At 33.5% G+C, this 21,349-nt stretch overlaps 1 protein-coding gene across 1 annotated transcript; it reads right to left on the bottom strand.

Annotated features, from left to right (window-relative positions):
* Positions 1–4,628: 4,628 nt before the first annotated feature.
* On the bottom strand, positions 4,629–19,011 carry LOC110031629 (50S ribosomal protein L34, chloroplastic). The gene is made up of 2 exons (XM_020734939.1): positions 18,654–19,011; positions 4,629–5,063 (listed from the first exon to the last, which is right to left on the bottom strand). The coding sequence occupies exons 1-2, from the start codon at positions 18,832–18,834 to the stop codon at positions 4,801–4,803; spliced, it is 444 nt and encodes a 147-aa protein (XP_020590598.1). The 5' UTR covers positions 18,835–19,011; the 3' UTR covers positions 4,629–4,800.
* Positions 19,012–21,349: the final 2,338 nt, after the last annotated feature.

Genomic DNA, 21,349 nt, shown 5'->3' with positions numbered 1-21,349 from the left:
CTGTTGTACTGCTGTTGTATTTTTTTGTACAGGTTTAGTACTTAGGTTATATTATAGAAGTATTTCTGTTGTATTCAGGTAATATTATCAAGGTTATATTCCAATGTAGTATTAAGGTTATATTCTGGTAGTTTTTCCGTTGTATTCTGTAATTATTATAGTATTATCTCTGTGATACTCAGGTAATATTATTTAGGATAACGTTATATTCTAGTGTTACTCAGAATTAGTGCTTAGGTTATATTATAGAAGTTTTTCAGTTGTATTCGGGTATTATTATTATTAAGGTTATATTTTGATGTAGAATTAAGGTTATATTCTGGTCATTTCTTCGTTGTATTCTGTTATTATCATAACATTGTTTCTGTAATACTGAGTTGAGATTTAAGGTGTTGTTAAATAGTGGTTGCTTTTGTATTATAATTAAATAGCAAGTTTTATTGCTGTTTAATGATGATTTTTAAAGGTAATATTGTGTGCACGTGTGTAGAACTCAAAAACACTAAAATAAAAATTACCTGGATGAACCCTCTTCGCTTTCCTTCTTCTTTCGCTCTTTTCCTTCCTTTTTCTTGGGTTTCTCGGCTTGCATTGTCGATTCCTCTTCGGTTTCCATTATCACGGGCTCTTCCGTCTCCATTCTCACTGGCTCTCTTCGGTTTCCAACGACAAATCTAACAGCCTGAGTTTATCTGATTCAAAAACCCTAAAAGATTGAATAAAGATTGAATGAAGGTCCTCTGTGCGATCCTCGCTCGGGCGTCGTTTGGTTTTTCGAGGAATAAGTTTCTTTCAGGCGCTCAGTTAACTTTTACACGTTTCGGGCCAGATTCGGGCCGGGTCGCGCCGTATACATGTCTCAATTTAATTTTTTAAGTTGTGGGGCCCACTATTCCAGGTGTCATATTTCCATTGGACACCGCACGCATAGTTGCGTGCGGTGTCCGCACAGAATAAGAACTCAAATTTCTCACAGCTTATTCCTTCTGACATCAAATATGTAAATTTTAATATTTATTTACATAACATTTAAATTTTAAATATTATATTAAAATATTATTAATTTTAATTTTTATCATATAAAAATATTTTTTAATTCAATTGCTTTCATGATATTGGTAAATATCAAAATTTTGATATTAGATATTTAGTGAATTATATGATAAAACTAATTTTTGCTATATTACTTGTCTTAATTTCATGTTTTTGTACATGATATTGATTTAATTAATGTGTGGTATGTAGTAAAACCCTCAGGAAAAAAAGTTCAAAGAGTAGGGATTTGAAGTGGCAGTGCCACAACATCATCATCAACACCGTAGTACTATGTTGGAGATTTTCTTAATAATGTTCTACAGGTTGCAATACGATCGTGGAGTGAACTTGGAAATAGAAGACTGAGAGTTCAATATCTTAATGTTAACCATGGAGCACTGCAACACTGCATCTAGAGCCTCGTGGCATAATGACCCTACCAGATAGTTATCTAACTTCAAATCAAAATTTCAAGGGCGAGAAGAGTGGTTATTAACGCTGGCATGGCTTAAAACAACATTTAGAATGTAATAAAAAAATCATGTGCTTCGTCTACTCCTTTTTAGAAAAAAAAAATTGTTTAAATTACTTAGAAAATGAGGATTTATTTAAAATTTCAAGTTAATAATTATAGTCATTTATCGTTCTTTTACGATCCTTGGTTTAATAGTTTATCCCTTAGAGATCATCATAGTTATTTTATTTTTTATTGGTTTAATCTTCCTAAGTATATTTTACTTAAGAATGTTATTATAGAAGTAGATGGAATTTATTTAATTTTTAGAAATGCTCTGGTTTATTATCCTAATGATATTAATAACGTTTTTATTATTTATGGGGATTATTGTCCTTGGGATCATAAGAATTTTTATTCCCATAAGACTTGTTTACTCTTCTCTCTATGGTTTTCTTCTTTGTGTTGATTCATTTAAATTTATTTGGCTTAAATGTTATTTTATTAAGTTTACCTATTACACTTGAAAAATTATTCACAAAAGTTTGAAAACTTGCGATATTCTTTCTCAAAGAGGGATGAACATTAATGATATTTGTCTCACGTGGCGATAGTTTAGAGACTCATGACCATCTTTCTTTTGAATGTTATTTCTCCCATTCTCTTCTTAATAATTGTGCGTCGAATAGAAATTTTTTTATTTTCTCTGCCAACATTTTATAAGTCTTGCAGAACTTATAAATAGTTTCAACTTTTTGTTTTGTAAGTTACTATTTATTACATTTGGTTTAAGAGGAACTCGAGAATTTTTAGGGAATTTAATGCTTTTTGGATATGCTTATTTATTACATTCATTAGATGATGATCTTTAAAAATAGAAATTGGAAATTCAAAGCCCATTCCTGATTATATCATAAATTTTTATAATTTTTAATCCCTTTTTCTTTTTTTTTTCAATCTTATTTGTTTTTGTTCTATTTTTCTGTTTTTACCACTATTTTGTTGTTTTCAATTTTCTTTCTGATTTTGATCAGATTTTCCACTTTCATTTTATTATTTTGGTTTGATTTTGGGTAGAGCTTTGATGTTTTCCATCTTTATATTACAATTTAACCATATTTTTGTATATCTTTTATTGGTTTATATTGGATGTAGTTTTATATTTTCAATGCAGAGAAGTTCTATGCTCATTTTCTTTTTCTTGTAGGTTTTCTTTGAGCTTTATTTTGTTCCTATTGGTTTGTAGCTTCACATATTGTGTCGCTGGTTCTTCTTCTCTTTATTCAATATTTGTAGGATGTTTTATTGATTTATGGATAACCGTCTTTATGATTTGCTTTTGAGCCTAATTTTTACTTGATCTATGATGTCCTATGTCATTTCTTTCTGGTTTAACCATCTTTGAAATTCTTATATGGTTTATTCATTTACTTTGTTTGATTCATTAAACTTGACCGAAGGGTTTTCTATCATTTAATGAATTAAACTTGTAGTCGAGTCATCTTTCCTGACAATTTACTATCTAATACCTTGTGAGTGGATTCCGGTGGATTTTTGAATTTTAACCTTACTTATTATAAGATTTGTTTTGGTTGCCTTGGTAATTGATAACTTGTGAGTTATGTCTTGTAATTTCTTTGAATTTGGATGGATTCTCTTGGTCCGGATATGTGTTTGACTGAGCTCTTTTTCTTTTTAGCTATTGTTTCTTCCATTGTTGCTTCTCTTTAATTTTTGGATCTACTTTAATATGGAGCTTTGTGTGATTGTTGGTAGATCTGTTGTTGCTTGGAGTGCTTCTTTTCATATTTGTTGTTTTAAGTTATTGATGTTTATTATTGTCTCTATTGGTTTTTTTATTGCTTTCAAGCAATGTCTTTGCTATTTTTTGTTCTCTGTGACTTTAATCGGGGTTACCGATTTTGTTCTATGTTTTTGGGGTTATTTGGGTACTGCTTCGAGTGGAGGTTGTTGGATTTGATTGATGCGGCCATTATATCATGGTTGATGGTTGGCATTGTTGCTGATTGGAGAGGTTTATATTTAGGACGTTGTTTGTTGTTGTCGTCGTTTACTGAAATCTTTATTTTATTTTCTGTTTAGAGAGCTTCTCTTCATTTATGTTGTTTTGGAGATGTGGCTGTTTGAAGAAGTTTGTATCTGCTTATCTTATTGCTATTTTGAGAAGACTTTGTAATTTTCCAGTTCTTTGTTACTGTACTTCAAAGATGTCGGCTGCTTCTCTATTTTGGTGATATTTGGATTTTCTTAAAAGTTAGAGTTGCTAATTGAAATTTGTTGTAATGTGTTATAGTCCTAGCTTGCGTTGTTCTCTATTTCCCTTTTTGATTGGCTTTATTGTTTATGGAGTTCTTCGAGTCGTATTGTAATCTTTTTTCGTCTTAAATAAAGCTGGGTGTGACGCACATCTTTCAAAATAAAATACAATAAGGAGACAAAATTTTAGGCCAGAATATTTAACATAGAACTGAAAATTTCAAATTATCAATCACAACTTTAGTGACTCGGGCCACATCTTTGATATTAAGTTTTATCAAATCTGATATGTTCATGTTCAATAATAGCCAAACTTTATCATAAACAATTTCCAATATTAAGTTATTCCTTTGATTGTACTCTACTCTCATAGGTTGAGTAGATCTAAAATTATATATTTACCAAACAAATTTATGTATTTACATACAATCTAAATTTTAATACTTATATTTATAACAAATTGTCACATATCCATACATTAAAAAAAAAAAGATTTCATTTTCAAAAAAGTAGCAATGATGATATATTTATGCATGTAAATATTGCAGTTTAGGTGTTAGATACATAAATACATAACAATTGTGTGCAAATGTATATATAATAACATGAACACTTGTTTGATATAACATTTAAAATAATAAACATAAATTATGTTTACAATATAATAAATCATAAATCTCATACTGAGTCCCAAATTTCATTCAATATTTACATTCATCTTGTTTTGAAAACTTAACACTAAAAAGCAAAATGTCCCACATGGCTGCCATTTATATAATCAAGTTTTTCCAAGGCAGTTGAATAACCACCTTAATCTATTGGTTGAGAACTTGCAAATTTAAAGTTCAATCAAGAGGTCCCGAGTTTAAAGCCTTGCATTATATATTTAATGTATGACATTTACGATTACATTCGCTCAAATATCCCCAACAATAATATTAACTAAAAGAAAAAGCAGGAACAACAAAAGTATTGTACCAAAAATACTGGCACAAAACCACCTACAGAGACTGCAGGAACAAGGTAAAAACGACTCATCTTGATGCTCGTTTTCCACTATTTGGGTTTGATTTTGTGCATAGAATTCTCCTTCCCTTGGCTCGCCGGCGCTGAAGCACGGCTCTCCCACCAGTTGTCCTCATTCTTCTGCGGAATCCATGAGTGCGAGCCAGCGATTTCCGAGATCTTGATCTCTTTGTCATGCAGAGGGCAGCTTTCCCAGCTCTTACGACGAGACCTTGACGTCTGTTCTGCTTTGAAATTCTATTGGGAAGAAGATTTAGTCCTAATGACAAACCTGTAATCCTCAACCGACCGTTAGAATGTAAGTAAATAGCTCCGATAAATTATAAAAATCATTATAATTACGGCAGTTTTACGTGCATACGACTCAATTCTTATGCATTTATTTGCAAATCTAGCACCTAAAATGATTAATTTGGGGATAGTATTAGCGTTGATTCAAGTCGAGGCTATTAAATTTATAACCTCTTTTTAATTCCTAAATGAGATTAAATATAAATATGTTTGCATTTAACATTTCTTACCAAAATTGTATGTATAATATACATAATCAAATGTGTATGTAAATATTGTGCATTTTGACACTGATATTAAAAAACTAAAGATAACGTTCTATATTCTTCAACTATAAAAGAAATCAAACTTATAAATCATATAACAATGTAATGAGAGAGAAAGATGGAATATTGACCTTAAAAATTAGATTAATTTTGAGAATCCAATTTAATTTCAAACCAGAAAAATTTGGAAAGATATCCATGATTATCTGAATACAATTAGGAGAAGTATATAGCACACAAAAATGATATTCATATGATTTTTATTTATCTTAAGAAAACATATGATTGAATATTGATCTTAAGAAAATATATGATCAAATATCAAAAGAATTGATTTGGTGTGTTTGATGGCAGAAGGTGTGTCAGATAGATGCTGATGTTATTGAAAATATGTATGATAGAGAATTAATTAGTATTATAAGTAAATATAAAGTGACCCAAGAGTTCTCAGTCATCATAAATATATATCAAGGATCAATATTTAGTCCCCATCCTTTATTATTGTTCCTAAAAATGCTTGCAAAAGACATTGAAAGCTAAGTTACTTCCTGCATGCTTTTTTGCAAGTGATATAACTCTAGTAAGTTAAACATTCACTGAAATAAGTTAAAAAATATTTAAAAAATATGAAATTAAGAAGTAATAGCATAAAACTTGACTATATGTTATCTAATTTTAATGGGTAAAATGCTAAAGATTATAATTCAATATCATTAGAAGGTAAGATGATATTTAAGTGACAGGCTCAAGTATGTTGAATCCATTATACAATAGAAATAGACGATGGCATAATTCTGAAGTCATGATTGTATGGTTAAAATGGAAAAGTGTATCCAGAATTTTGTTAGACAAGAGGCTGTGACAGATATTTTAAAGGCCAATTTTATGAAGTCATAACTAGGTTGACAATGTTGTATTGATATGAATGTATGGCTATAAAAATTTATTGATATCTAAATTGAGTGCAAAAAAATAAAGATGTTAATACATAAGTGAGGCAAAGGTAGAGATAATAAATTAAGATATTGTTACATTAGAGAAATAATTAAAGTAAAATTTGGTGAAGAAACGATGAATGAAACATACTTCGAATGGCTTGAAAATGTACAATGAAGCGTAAAAAATACATTTGTTAGACAATTTGATAAAATTAATATTAAAGGATTAGAAAGTTAAAAAGACAAGTATAAGGTCAAATGGATAGAAGCTACTCATAATGATATACAAATAATGAGTTCTGCGCTTTAGACAATACTCATGGGAATAAATGGAAAATGAGGATTCACAATAGTGATAAAATATAGTTAAGAAAAGGCTAATGATGATTGATGATTTAGCACCATCATTGTTGTTTTTTTTTTTTTGGCCAAATTAGTGTCACATCAATAAAAGCAAATGAATGAAATAAAAGATAGAAGAGTTCAATAAGTTATTCAAATAATACACACACACACATTATCCTAACTATATAAATACAAAAAATAAATTTATAATACCAGGAGATTTGTTAAGAATATTACTTCATAAAACTTTGGTTTTCACAATTTCTAATAAAAATTTCATTTCATTATCGTAAGATGACATTTTCAATTTCATAGAAATTCTCCCAAATGCTGGTTAAGTTTTTTTATGGGTTTGGTCAGATGCTAAAAAAATCATCTTAAACGTCTATATTAGTAAAATTATTGAGAAAAGTGCAGCCCCTGACTTTTTGTAGGAGCCATTTTAGTCACAAAAATTATAAAAATGACAGTTTAGTCCTCAGACACTTTTAATATTGGGTTAAAATAACCCTCAGAGAGTCTAGAGACTAAATCATCACTTTTATAAACTCAAGGACTAAAATGACCCCATGTAAATAGTCAATGCACTATTTTGACACTTAATTCTTTCTAATATAATAAAAGTTTAGCAGACTGATCAAATATTAAAATATATTTTTGCTCTATGCATATAATGTTAGAATTATGTAATCAATTTATGTGTATAAAACCTTTCACGATGAAAAATTACAAATAGATTCATTTTTTTTTCTTTTTTAATTTTGAGTCCACTAATCTTAAATTTTTTTGCTTGATAAATTAAGGAGCTGAGAAATTCAAGGGAGAGAAACTATTCAAATTATCTCAATCCAATGTTTTGGTAGATGGCATCTTTTATATTTCAGAACTACTATTTCTTCTTAAAGGAAAATCAGTTTCACTTGATCAAGGCAATCAAAAAGGGCTTCACAGTTCAAATGCATGATCTAAACTTTAAAACACAGTGCTAAAATTTATGTCCATTCTTAGGTTAATTTTTTCACAAAATGTCGCTGAAATGCAGAAGCTTAAATGGATTTGCTCACAAAAAAGCACAATATATGACCTCTTAATAAATTTGAATTTCGCACATCTTTTTTCTATCTGACAATTATAACTAGAACTCTTGGCCACCAAAGTAATAACCAGAATGCAAAAAAAAATGGGCATATTTGCACACTGAAGTAGTTTGTGTGTGGCCTGAAACAATTTCCAAAGTTATATTTAAGAAACAATTTCCAAAGCAAAAGTATGAATAGATTAACAGTTTTAGGATCAACAATTGTTTCAATAGATGCCAATTTTACAAGAGATTATTTATAACACAAGTAGCTTACAGATGAATGCAATGTGTGCCATCTCTTGTATGTTGATAAAATGAATTTCATAAGATTGCACTTTCTTTTTTCATAGGTTTAGACTTTGAAAGCTGATTTGAGCATAACATTCAAGCTAAAATATTTTGGTGCGATAAGGTAGATACACAGGATAAAATTGTAAAAGAATATAAATGAATGCCTTTTTGCTTCAATTCAATAAAAATATGTTAAGGCATTGAAGAGGTTTTGCTTGCAAACAACAAAGCCTATCAATTATGTCTATGCTAGACATTTTTTTCGGTTATCAACAGCTTCTTCCTCGTTTTTTACAATTAAAAAGGGGGCATTTATATAAATAAAACACAATTCTTATGTATTTGCATATCTCACACCCAAACTTTCATATTTACACACAACATTCAAATCTTTACTACGACATAAAAAATAGCTCAACTATCACTTTTAAAGAGTAAAATGCACCTTTGCATGAATAGGTTAAAAACATCAAAACACTATGCATGTAAATATGAAAGATTAGGTGTGAGATATGTAAATAGATAATAATTATGTGCTGCACATGTAAATTTCGCAAGAAAATAATAATGCTTGTGCAATCTGAAGCACTAAGCAACCTATAGTGCACACTTTTTATCAGCAGAAACATGAAATGTATGGAAATTCTCATGGGAAAGAAGTGAAATAGATTTTGAGCTATTAATAAGGAAACACATTATTGCTTGATATATAGTAGAGACAAATCTTTTTAAAAGTGATGAGATTTTTCAATAATGATTAGGTTGGCGGTAAGGTCATAAAATAGGGTGCCATAAGTTAAAAAAATAATAATAATAAAAAAATAATGGAGAGCCATAAGTTGGAAAGGCTTCTCTTTAGCTTACTGTACTTCGTTTTTCCTTGCAAAGGTAAAGTAAATGATTATGATTGAAGCTATAAAAAATGTTATTAGATTGAGAGGTTCGCATCATTGAAACTTGATTTACACGAAGACTGTTAGATGTTCTTAAGAGATAATTAGGGTTAATCTTGAAATGTATCATAAGAGAACCAACTTGAAATGTATCATAAGAGAACCAAGCATATTGACTTATGGTGTCATTCATCAAAGGTAAAGTTAAATATTGCGTTATTTAAGTTCAAAAGTTTGCATGGGTGAAAAAATCACAACATGCTAGAATCCACAAGTTCATGCCATTACAAAACATTGTTTGTATATGCAATTTTTAATGACCCAAAAGTTTTTAAATGATGAAAAGGTTATGATGACCAATAAATTAAGTAATTAACTATGACTATTGACTTTGCTTTCATTGAGATAGATGAGAAAAAGTTTACAAAGTACTAAGGGGTAAAATTATAAATGGGTTTCTTTCTTATTTGTGATTTTCATGACTCTTCACTGGGAAAGGAAAGAAAAAAAAAAAGTTTAACTACCACTGTTATTTTGGTCGTTTATGGTGCGATGGGGCCATCTACATTCTAAAAGTATTTATTTTATACTGGCCTGTAACCCTAATTAGTTTTCCACTCAATTTCTTATTGGATTTTTATATGCGTCCATAGCCCCACTATCTGTAAAGGCAATTCTTTGGCAAACCACATAAGTTCTAGTATTCTCTTCCTTTTAGTTGTTTATTTGTGTTCGCATAACACCTCCTAGACAGGCCCTTTCTTTGTGCCACCAAGAGGTATCCGGGTCATTAAAACATGGTATAAAATAAGAAATGAACTAAAAACGTGAATTCTGAATTAGCTAACATGATATTAAGATATTATTTTCCAATGATTTTACATAGAATTTCAAATTCTAAAGGGCAGTTTGGGAAACCTTTTATTTTTTGTTTTCTATTTTTTTTTTTTTTGTTTTGTTTTTTTTTATGTTTTGATTTGAAACAAAAAACATTAATGTGTTTGATTAGAATATGGTTGTTTTTGAAAACATCAAAACACCCAAAAATTATTTTGAGTGTTTTCAAAAATATGTTTATTTGTTATTAATAACAAAAAATAAAAACATGTTAAAAATATATTAAACAAACATGTTTCTAAAAATAAAAGATAAAATTGATCCCAAACACGCTCTAAATGACCTAAGTTATACCGCATCTAAAGCAAAGGCTTCACCGCGGAGTGAAAAATCAAGATGCTTATAGGTCAAATTCACCATTAAGATCGTGAGGAGAGATGAACCCAAGGTACAAAAAAGAAGATTTTTTACATACTTACCACCTAAAATATTTCATATTATATACTAAACACTCAAAATCAAATATTTACATTTTAACCACCCAAAACATCCCATTTCTTCAAAATAGTCACCCCCATTACCCCTTTACCACTTTGCTTACCTCCATCTCCCACCCTATCAGTCACTAATAACGTTGTCCCCTTCCTCTGTCTCCATTCTCATTGCTAGCTCCCTTGCACGTATTTAGACTTATTTCCCGCATATCTCACTGCAACCAAATAGTTACATACATCGACTCCCGTGAAGAGAGCTCTCGCCTGAATACCACACAATAACTTCTCAGCTCTGGTGATGTAGTTAGTTGAACTCGAGAAGAATCATTATTTCAAGAGGAATGCTGATTGATTTGTATAACTCGTGCTTTCAGGGTAATCCAATTTGTTATTTATGATGCTTAATAGCTAATACTTCATGTACTCTATGTGTTTATGAATTCTAAAACAGCTTCGGAGCCATCAGAAAAGCAAGCAACACAAGAATCAATAACCAGGAAATTGAGGACCAAGCCTGGAAGCTACTGCTCTGTCTTCAATTATTTTACAAGATATAATTGAACATTAGTTCAAATTTTTTTTTTTCTAATTGTTCAAATAAGACAAAAAAATTCAAGAACAAAATGTCTTTTTTTGACGTAGCTTGTAGAAATGCAATAAAGTTGTTGAATCCTTTATGATAATTCAAGCAATCTCTTGCAATTATCTACCTGTTTCCTTTAGATGTGCTCTATCGCTCCAATTACAATAGACATCCATAGAAGCTTAACAACTATTGCTTTCATTGAACAAATAAAGATGTGTTTTACATATTTCTGAAAGCGGAATCATTTGCTCCACCCATCTTAATAGAATTACATATCTAATGAAGCAAGAGTACATATACGGGCACATGTGATAATTTGACTTGATGATATGGTAATGTTTATTTAATTTTTTAAAATTCTGTTCAATATTTTCATATGTTTGAAATGGCCAATGGTGGTGCAATTTAGAGAATGTTAAAGATTCACAAGTCAGAACCTTCTGAATTTGTTATTTATTTATTTTAATTTGTTTGAAATTAGCTCGAATTCATGTTACATTCTAAATAGTATAATACGGATATAATTTGCCCAAATAATTTCAATTACGATCTAAATACAAACAATAAATTTGAACTATTTAATAATTAATTGATAATAAAATCAATCAAGCTTATTCTCCTCTATGTGAAGTGATTAATTATTAACAACCAATATATACATAAAGATAATAAATTTGAACTGATTATTGTCTTTTTAAATGCCACTCAAGCTTGGATTATTTATCCAAAATATCTAAAAAAAAAAGAGTTATTAGTCGGGCTCTGCGATTTAATTTTAGGTGTTATATACATAAATACACATGAATTGACTGGTAGGTATGTAAATCTTTCTTTTTGGGGCATGTATATACATACCACTAAATTCAAATATTTTTACAGATCGAACAATTTATTTTTTAAAATTATGGGACTTAGATCTTTCCGATCACATTAGAGGTTCCATTATTTTAACTTTGAAGTTTAGGTGTTGGTTATCTATAGGTATATAAATTTATGTTAGATTTTAATTAATGTTTTGTTCATATACTTGTACAAAGCTTCTATAATATTCAAATATTTGAATTTGCCTCTATTAATACAGATAATTTGAAGACGATCATGCCGTATGATGGTGAAATGGTTGAGTATCATCATTCAAGCACTGATAGTAATAGAAATGTAGATGGATTTGATCCACATATTGATGAAGAATTAATGAACTAAATGACCAATGAGATAACTTTACAAGTTGACTCTCAGTTTAAAAGTACGGCGAGTTCGAGATAATTTAGTCAGTCAAAGGTAATTGGCAATAATTTTGTTATGATTAAAGCTAGTGATAGAAAGAGGGTTATTACAACTTATTCTTGTATTGACTTCCTGTGGAGAGTAAGAGCTTCAGTTTGTGTCAACGGTCAAATACTAAAATAAAAAAAAATGAAGCTTTGTATCTTTGCCTAGATGTCAACAGAACCAGTAATAAACAAGCAAAGTCTAGTTGGGTGACCAACAATATACAAAATATGATAAAATTTTTTCAAATATGCCTCAAACAAATTAATACTAGCTTTGAAAATAAGTATAGGTTGTCATTATCATATATGAAGATATGGCAGTCCAAACAGTTAGCGTTAGACAACATATTTGGATCAGTAGTGATAGTTACAGGTGAGTTCTTGCATTAAACACAAAGCTTATTAAAAAGAATCTAAGTTTTCATAACATAATTGATTACAAGATCACATATTTGAGATATTATATGTTAGTTTTAGAGCATTCATTGATGGATTTCTAGCTGGTTTCAGACATCCCGCGGACCTTGATTCTTATCACTTAAAATCCAAATATTTGGGAGCATTGATTGCAGCAAATGCATTGGATAAAAATAATGAGTTTTTTACTATTGCATTTACAGCTGTCGAATCTGAATCAAGGAACTCATGAGTCTGGTTTATAAATAATTTAGTTATTTCTTTTGCATATGAAGTTGAGCACTATGGTTTATTTCAGGTATGAAAAAAAAGTTTGGCTGAGGCACTTAAATTTGCAATCTTTAATACATAACATATAATTTGTATGTGTCATCTGAGGAAAAAATATATAAAAAATAACACCATTTTCATGATAGTCAATGTTTGACTTAGCCTCAAATGCATACACAAGATTTGATCTTGATGTGAAAGCTAATAAAATATTATAAATTAACCCCCACCTTTAAAGTTATTTGATCAGTCTACCTAACAAATGGTCTAAATGTAAATTCTCGCCAGAAATAAAAAATCAGTCAAATATCAACATGTCTGAACCTTTCAAATCATGGATTGGGAAGATTAGGGATAAGCCCATTGTGGATTTAGTGGATATGATTAGAGACATGTTAACGGAAGCTGTAAGCAAGATGAATTCAACTAGGTGAAGAGAAGGATTGGTTCCTACAATTGAAGAGTATATTAAAGAGAAGAGCAAAAAAGATACAATTCATTATCAAATAATCACCAGCATATAAGGTTGAGGTTGAGGGACAAAAAATATATGAAATGAACATCAGAAATAAAGAGTGTAGTTGTAGGTATTGACAGATGATTGAACTCTCATGTATTCATGCTGCCACTTTCATCCACACTAGAGAAAATATCTTATCATTCTCATGTGGATGACCATTATCATGTGATCATGTATATTTTTTAACTTTTTATTATTTATATAATGATTTTTGACATATTAATCTAACTACATATACAATATGACATACGATATTACAATTGCAACACTACCGAGAAAGAGTCAATGAATGGCAGTAAACCAATCATCTTCACATTAGCACACCAAATCTAACAAAGCCTATAGATAGGCCAAAGAAGAGAAGGTTGAGAAGCTTCATAGAGAACCGGAACAAAAATTGTAAAGGACTCACATTAGTGGCCGGTGAGATTGTGGGGTCATCACCGAAGCACATGCAAATAAACTCTTTACCAATCCTATTCAAATATATCTGATATTAACGTTACCTCTTATAACTCAGAGATGGATCTAATTTAAATTGGATTGGTCAAGAGGTTCCTTCCATGTGCTCCTAAACAATCACACCAACCGCATTTGTGAATTATTTTGTACTTCTTGCTCTGGTTCTCTATGAAGCTTCTCAATATTCTCTTGTTTGGCATACCTTTTGTGACGCGGGGCTCCTTGGGTGGCTTAACCAAATGGTTCAGTAGGGATCCAGTCCAGCATCCCACCCAAGCCATGGAGGGGGACTTATCGCCCTCCCCTTCCCCCTTCCTTTTCTGATTCCTACTTATTCTATTTCCCTTCTGTTTCTATTTATTTACTATTCTCCCCCTTGTCTATTCTATTTCTTTTTTATTCTACTACTAACCTATTATACCTATTAATCTCCGCGCTTGTTGTTTGCTTAGGTTAGGGGATTTTTTTTTTTTAGTTCAGAATTCTGCCGCCAACATTGTCCCCTTTTGAGAATCCGGCTGTAACTCATTCGAGGTGGTGAATATCTCTGTTGTTCCAGCACCTTTCAGCTGCTGCTGGCTCTTTCTTACACTTCCCAACAGGTCGCCGACCTTCCCTGTACCCTCCAGCAGGCCACCAGTCATCTTCCCCTTCCGAGTAGCCGCCAACCATGTTGCTTCCTTCGACCACCTTCCAGCAGCCCATTAGCCACTTCCAATGTGGTTTTTGCAGTCGTCAACCACCCCAACAACTTCCAGTTGCTGCCGACTCCTTCGTGCACCTCCCCAGACAGTCGCCGACCATCTTGCACCTCTCCAGCAGGCCGCCTGTCATCTCTAACCCCTTACAGCAGCCCACCATCATCTGCAGCTCCACCCTGGGCACCTTTTGACAGCCACCCGCACTTGCTGCCCCCTCTGACATCACTGCCTCCGCTGCCTTTCATCTTCTAACAGCCACTCGCACCTGCTGATCCCTCTGCTTGCAGTCACAGGTCGCAACCACCTTACCGCCGACGTCCACGGATGTTCTTTTTACGCCATAGCTGGATCTTGCTAGTCTTGTTTTCATTGTTGTTAGACTTGATTACACCTTGTTATCTTAATAATAATTGCTTCCGTCGTCGTTGGTTAACTCCTGTATCGTTTGATATCAATCTAGCCCAATCATAGTCTGATCCTAGGGTTCCCTATTGTTCGCTAATTTTTTTCTCTCTTTTCTTTTTTTTTTCCTTTTTTTTCTCTTTTTCTTTTTCTTTCTATTCTTCTTTTTTTTTTCTTCTTTTGCTGATTCCAAACCTTCAACCATGCTCCTGTGGAGATACCTGCCAGACCCCAATTGGGATAAAATACAACAAGAGATCTGTTGTCTACAACAGAGATTAGCAGATATGGATGATGGAACCCAGGGAGATTACCCTTAACCGCTATTTGGAGAGTCGAAGGGCGAAAAAAGACAAAGATTTAAAGCTGCTCCACAGAGAAGATATCAGTAGCACCACTTTGGAATTAAATATCAGAGGAGGCCAAGAGAGGAGCCCGCATTTGAAGGACACAAGGACTTTGGCATTAAAGTGGATTTGCCCGAGTTTGAGAGAGGTATGAATCTGGATGACCTGTCGACTGGCTACAAACAGTGGAATGAATCTTCGAATATAAGGACGTGCCAAAGAATAAACAGGTAAAATTGTTGCCATCAAGTTGAAGAAGAGTGCCTCATTTTAGTGGGAGAAGTTGCTGAGGCAGAGGAAAAGAGAAGACTTGATAAAATCTCTAAGTGGGAGAAGATGAGGAAATAACTGCCATGGAAATATTTCTCACCTCATTACCGCCAAAACATGTTTCTGAGGCTCCACCACTTGCAGCAACGAGATCTTTCAATGAAGGAATTCACACCGCAATTCGATTAGTTGCAGATAAAGTGTGAGTTGGTCAAGTCAGAGAAGCAGAAGATCGCCTGATACTTGCGAGGTCTGAAGCCCGTTATTAGCAATGTGGTACAACTACAACCCTACCAGTCGCTTTGAGATGTTCATACCTTAGCCTTAAAGGTGGAACGATAAAAAAAATTGAGCAAGTAGCAATCCTCATTCAAACAATACTCTTCAGTCAGGTAGCCAACTACAGTTAAAATGATCGATAAGGGTCTTTCTGGAGGAGCAAACAAGGCAGTAGTGGAAATGCTAGGCAGGAGCAGAGTGAGAATAAATAAGAGAAAGACGGCTTTTCCAATACAGTACCAGCCAGAAAGTGTTTCATGTGTCACAGTTACGACCACATAGCCTTCAGTTGTTCCACAAGCAGAATAGTCACATTCACAGACCAGGGCGCCATTGAGGAGGTGGACAAGCGGTCAGAGGATAGCCCAAAGGAGGAGCTTCGGCTCCAGAGGAACGGGGGAGAATTGCTAGTCATACGGAGGATTTTGCAGTCAGAGTCAAAACGAGAACAATCTTGGTTGAGACACATCTTTCGCTCCAAGTGCACGGTAAAAGACAAGGTTTGCAGCTTAATCATAGACAATGAGAGTTGTGAAAATGTGGTGTCCGCACTGATGATGAAGAAATTGGGATTGACCATGTAGAAACACCCCCAGTTCTATTCCCTTACTTGGCTGAAGAAAAGGAACAAGATATGTGTGGATCAATCATGCCTAATAGAATTCTCAATTAGGAATCAACTACAAGAGCAAGTATGGTGGGATGTAGTTCCAGTGGGTGTCTGTCACATTATGTTGGGTAGGCCTTGATAGTTCGATCGCATGACTCGGCACAACGGCTTCAAGAACACTTATTCCTTTAAGAATGATGAAAAATACATTGTGTTATTACCTGTTAAGGATGCAAGAGAAGGTGGAGATACAGAGGAAGCATTAATTCTATGGGCCACCTTGCTGCAGTCAGTTTGAGATGCCTCAATGGCATTGGCATTAGTCCTCTTAGAGGGAGCTGAGGAGGAGAGTGAGATACTAGCACTACTACAAATACTACTACATGACTTCCAAAATGTGATGACCGACAACCTTTCGAAGAGATTACCACCACGGAGAGACATTCAACATGTCATAGATCTCATACATCGATCAGTGTTGTCGAATCGATCTGCTTACAGATTTAGACCTACGGAGTACGAGGAGTTACAACGACAAGTGCAAGATCTCGTCGCAAGGAGGCTAGTTAGAGAGAGCACCAGTTCGTGTGTTGTTTCTGTCTTGATGGTGCCAAAGAAGGATGGGTTGTAGCGGATATACATCAACAACAGGGCCATCATCAAAATCACCATCAAGTACTTGTTTTTCATACCTCGCCTGGATGATCTCTTGCACCAGTTACACGGAGCTAGCATTTTTTCCAAGACAGACTTGTCCAGTGGTTACCACCATATACGGATGAGGCCACGGGATGAGTGGAAAACAACTTTCAAGACACGACATGGTTTATACAAGTGGACGGTTATACCCTTCGACTTGGCAAACACACTGAGTACTTTTATGAGATTAATGAATAAAGTATTATGGGCCCATATCAGAAAGTTTGTGGTGGTATACTTTGACGATATTATGATATACAACCGCTCTGAAGAGGTTCACTTACAACACCTGAGGGAAGTGTTTGAGGTACTGCAACCAGAAAAACTAGATGTCATCAAAAGAAGTGTCATTTCATGATGGACCAGATATGTTTTTTGGATTATATTATGTTTAGAGCAGATATTCATATGAACCCCACAAAGATCGAGACCATCATAAGTTGGCTCGCACCACAGTTGTTCACCAAGCTGAGGCAGTTTCTGGGGTTAGCATCGTTTTACAATCGGTTCATCAAAAACTTTTGCATTATCACTGCCCCGCTAACAGACCTTTTTAAAGGGAAACAACTCACTTGGACAACTGCCGCTTAGACCAACTTTGACACACTAAAGCAGAAGGTGACTCAGGTACCAGTTCTAGCATTAATATATTTCAACCAACTATTCGAGGTAGAATGTGATACATCTAGCGTGGTGATTGGGGCAGTGCTAAGCAGGGGGGGTCAGCCCATTGCCTAAGAAGTACTCAAAATAAGGCAATGAGTTTTATGTCATTGTAAGAGCTCAGACAACTGAATGGCTGACACGCCACCTGGGTGGAGTTTCTAGCACCATTCTAGTTCGTACTTAAGCACAAGGCGGGAGCCTAGAACTGTGTAGCAAATGCACGAGTCGTCATCACTTGTTGATCACGTCGATGAAGATTTGAGTTGTTGGTTTTGAGGAAGTAAAAGACTTATATGAAGTAGATGGGGACTTTAAATAAATCTAGGAGCAATGCTACTTGTTCTACTAAAGTTGTGCATTCTTAGATGCTCGCTGAGAGAGGTCATTGTTCAAAAGAGCCACAGTGGGGGTTGACATGATATTTTGGCAGGGACAAGACTCTCACTCTCGTGAGGGAGCATTTATTTTGGGCCCGACTGATGAGAGATGTGGAGTGACACATTAGACAGTGCAGGATTTGTCATATGGCAAAGATAAGAGGGCAGAATGCTTGGTTGTATAGTTCCATTACCAACACCAGAGGCACCATGACTACCAACACCAGAGGCACCATGACTGGATGTTAGCATGGATTTTGTGGTGGGTCTTCCGAGGATGAAGAGGAACAAGGACTTTGTGATGGTTGTGGTGGTAGGCATGTAACAACCCCTTCAAGGAAAGAAACAGAATTAAACTTTAAAGAAGACCCAGAAATTCTTCTTTTTCCAAACCTAGATTGAATGAAGCGAAACAGAAAAAACAAAGCGCGAAGATCCTATCTAACAGCTGATATTAAGTTCACAGAACCAAAGATGACGTCATTAACTACCAAATTGAAGAACCAATTAAGAAAATGGAGCAGAGGGTTTGAGCGGAAGCGTACCCGAGAAGGAGGACGAGGGAAAAGAGAATGGAGCTGGTGGAAACCCCAGAAAAGAGGTGCGGAGAAGAAACGATGTTCGACCGGAGATCATTGAGAGAGCAAGTGGGCTTCTTTTATCTACACTAAACTTGTTTCCTGCAAGCAGTGACAGAGAAGCAATTGGAGCCAGGGAAATCGCCATAGCCTTCTCTCTTCCTCCACTTTCCAATGCTTCTTTCAGGCCACGGCAGGAAGTAGGTTTGCAGTCTGAGCACCTAATTATTTTTCGCAGTGTTGAGACCGTCCGGCGCCATGTCCGCTTATAGAAGAAGTGGAGAGATAAGGTAGCTGGCAGGAAGGCTTCCCCACGAGGGATAGTATAGACCTTTTAGCAGTACTAGTTTAATTTGACAGGTACCACCCAATTCATATATACTTATATACATAACACCTTGAAATTACCAACCAATTTCTATGTACATATATTATCAAATACCTAAAGTTTATATATATATATATATATATATATATGTGTGTGTGTGTGTGTGTGTGTGTGTGTGTGTGTAGATATATATATACATACATATATATTACATACATGAATTCAAATATGTTCGCCAGATGCGCATAAAAATTAGAGTACGAGAAGAAGTGAGAGAGGGGGGAATAGAGAAAATAATAGTGCATTATAGAACGATAAAATCAAATAAACTTTATTCATAAAATGAGCCTCCTATTTATAAGAATGGGGGTTTTATAATTATATTTTGCAGCTCTAGAATATATGGATACAGAGGGGGTAGTCAATACATAGATTTAATGTTGGGTGTCTGAAATAGCATCCGTCTGAATAGTGTTGAAAGCCAACTAAGGGGTCTAGCCAAATGGAATCAGGAGCATAAAATGTAGTTCAATCGAATGTGGCAGGGAGCCTATGGACTGAAACAATTGCTAGTTGACCCAAGGAAGGTAGTGGAGTCAAGCTTGTCTGAGGATTATCTTCCCTCCGGCATGTCAGCTCCACCCGACTAGATATGAGATTCTGGGTTGTCTCTGGCGAATCCTAGGGCACAACGTCGCCTCTTCTGTGGTTGTCCGATCACTTCAAGATTCGTGCTACATATCTTTTATGCGTGAGTGCACACACGCACACAATATATAGGAATTGAAAAGCATGGATGTAAATATTTCAAAATATAACATAAAAATGTTTTTAAATTTGATGTTTTTATTATTTAAACATAAGTTAAATTTCTAGATATTTGAAAATAAAGAAGGAAAAAAAAAAGTTTAATCATTTACCGAATGTTCCTTCCTTCTTATTTGTATGTTTTAGTTGTTATGAATGTGTCATTCATTATAAGGTATGATTATATAAATTCAAAGGTCTAATAGTCATGTTATTAAAAAAATTAAAATTAAACATATTGAAAATAAATTAGTTTCTTAATTAAATAACATGTAAATAATGTGATAGACATTAAAAGAGTTTTAAATAATTAAAAATTAAATAAGAAAATAAAAATAATATCTAAAATAGTCTTTCTACACAAATAATTTCGAAAAAATATTGCATCAGGATTCCGCACGTAGAGTTACGTGCAGAATCCAATGAAATCACGCCACGTGGCGGTGATTGAAAAATAAAATAAAATCTGTCTGGTAACACAACAGAATATTCCTCCCGTATTATTTATGTGTTATTGTGTGTTATTGTGTGTTATTCAAGTGTTATTGATGTGTTATAGTGTTATTATAACACCATGTTAATTCCCAGAACACAATAACACCTGAAAAACAAACAATAACATCTGAATAATACGGAATAACGCGGGAAATATTCCCCTATGTTACCAGACCGATTTTTTTTTGCTGTCACCTCTACGTGACGTGAATTCATTGGACTCAGCACATAACTCTAAGTGTGGAATCCAGATGCAACATTTTTTCAATACCTTCTTTTATCATTCTCATGGTACAAAAGTTTCTAGATACAACCCAGTTCTAACTTAAAAATCAATAAATAAAGTTTCCAAGTGTCGTTATTTAAAATTAGAATTAAATCCGGATATTCTCTTGAATTTATAATATGCACATAAAATTAAATTATAAGTTTTAAATTTTGGGACATTTACACACCTACTGCCCAATTCATATATATTTACAAACATAACCCAAAAAGTTTGCTATTTTACATTTATACCACATAAATCTTTCATATAACATAAAAAAATATCACCATTTTGACATTCAAAAAGTGAAATGCACATTTTTTGCATAGCTCAGATGGTATGTATATCAAAATTGAAGTTTAGGTGTTAGATATGTAAATAAATAAGAATTCAATGGTACTTATGTAAATCTTTCTTAAATTTTAGCTCTTAACTTTGGGGCAACCTTTAGAATTTATATATACTTAAGCGAACCAAAGACAAAAATTTAATGTTGGTAAAAGCGCAATCAAATGGAGTCATGAAATTTATAAATGCGGATCGAAGTTGGAGAAAATATTTCGTCCGGACAGCCATGTAGCCATACACTTCATCGGCGGGCGACATGGCCGCTGGTGGTTGGCCGTCCGGACGTACGGACATCCGGACAGAATATTTTTTCTCACAGTTGACAATATCATATATTGGTGGAATTGCATGCTACTTAAAAAAAAAAAGTATCATGCAAATTTGTTGTTTAAAATTTATTTTCAGAGATTAGGATTT

This window comes from Phalaenopsis equestris, unplaced genomic scaffold (genome assembly GCF_001263595.1).
Source record: "Phalaenopsis equestris unplaced genomic scaffold, ASM126359v1 Scaffold000840, whole genome shotgun sequence".
NCBI lineage: Eukaryota > Viridiplantae > Streptophyta > Magnoliopsida > Asparagales > Orchidaceae > Phalaenopsis > Phalaenopsis equestris.
Note: the sequence above shows the minus strand (reverse complement) of the source record. Positions and strands in the feature narration are given on the sequence as shown.

Coding starts and splice junctions, on each gene's coding strand:
- LOC110031629 (XM_020734939.1), bottom strand. CDS start 18,834: ATGGCGATTTCCCTGGCTCCAATTGCTTCTCTGTCACTGCTTGCAGGA. Junction 5,064..18,653: donor TCCCTCGTCCTCCTTCTCGG/GTACGCTTCCGC, acceptor TGAGGATTACAG/GTTTGTCATTAGGACTAAAT.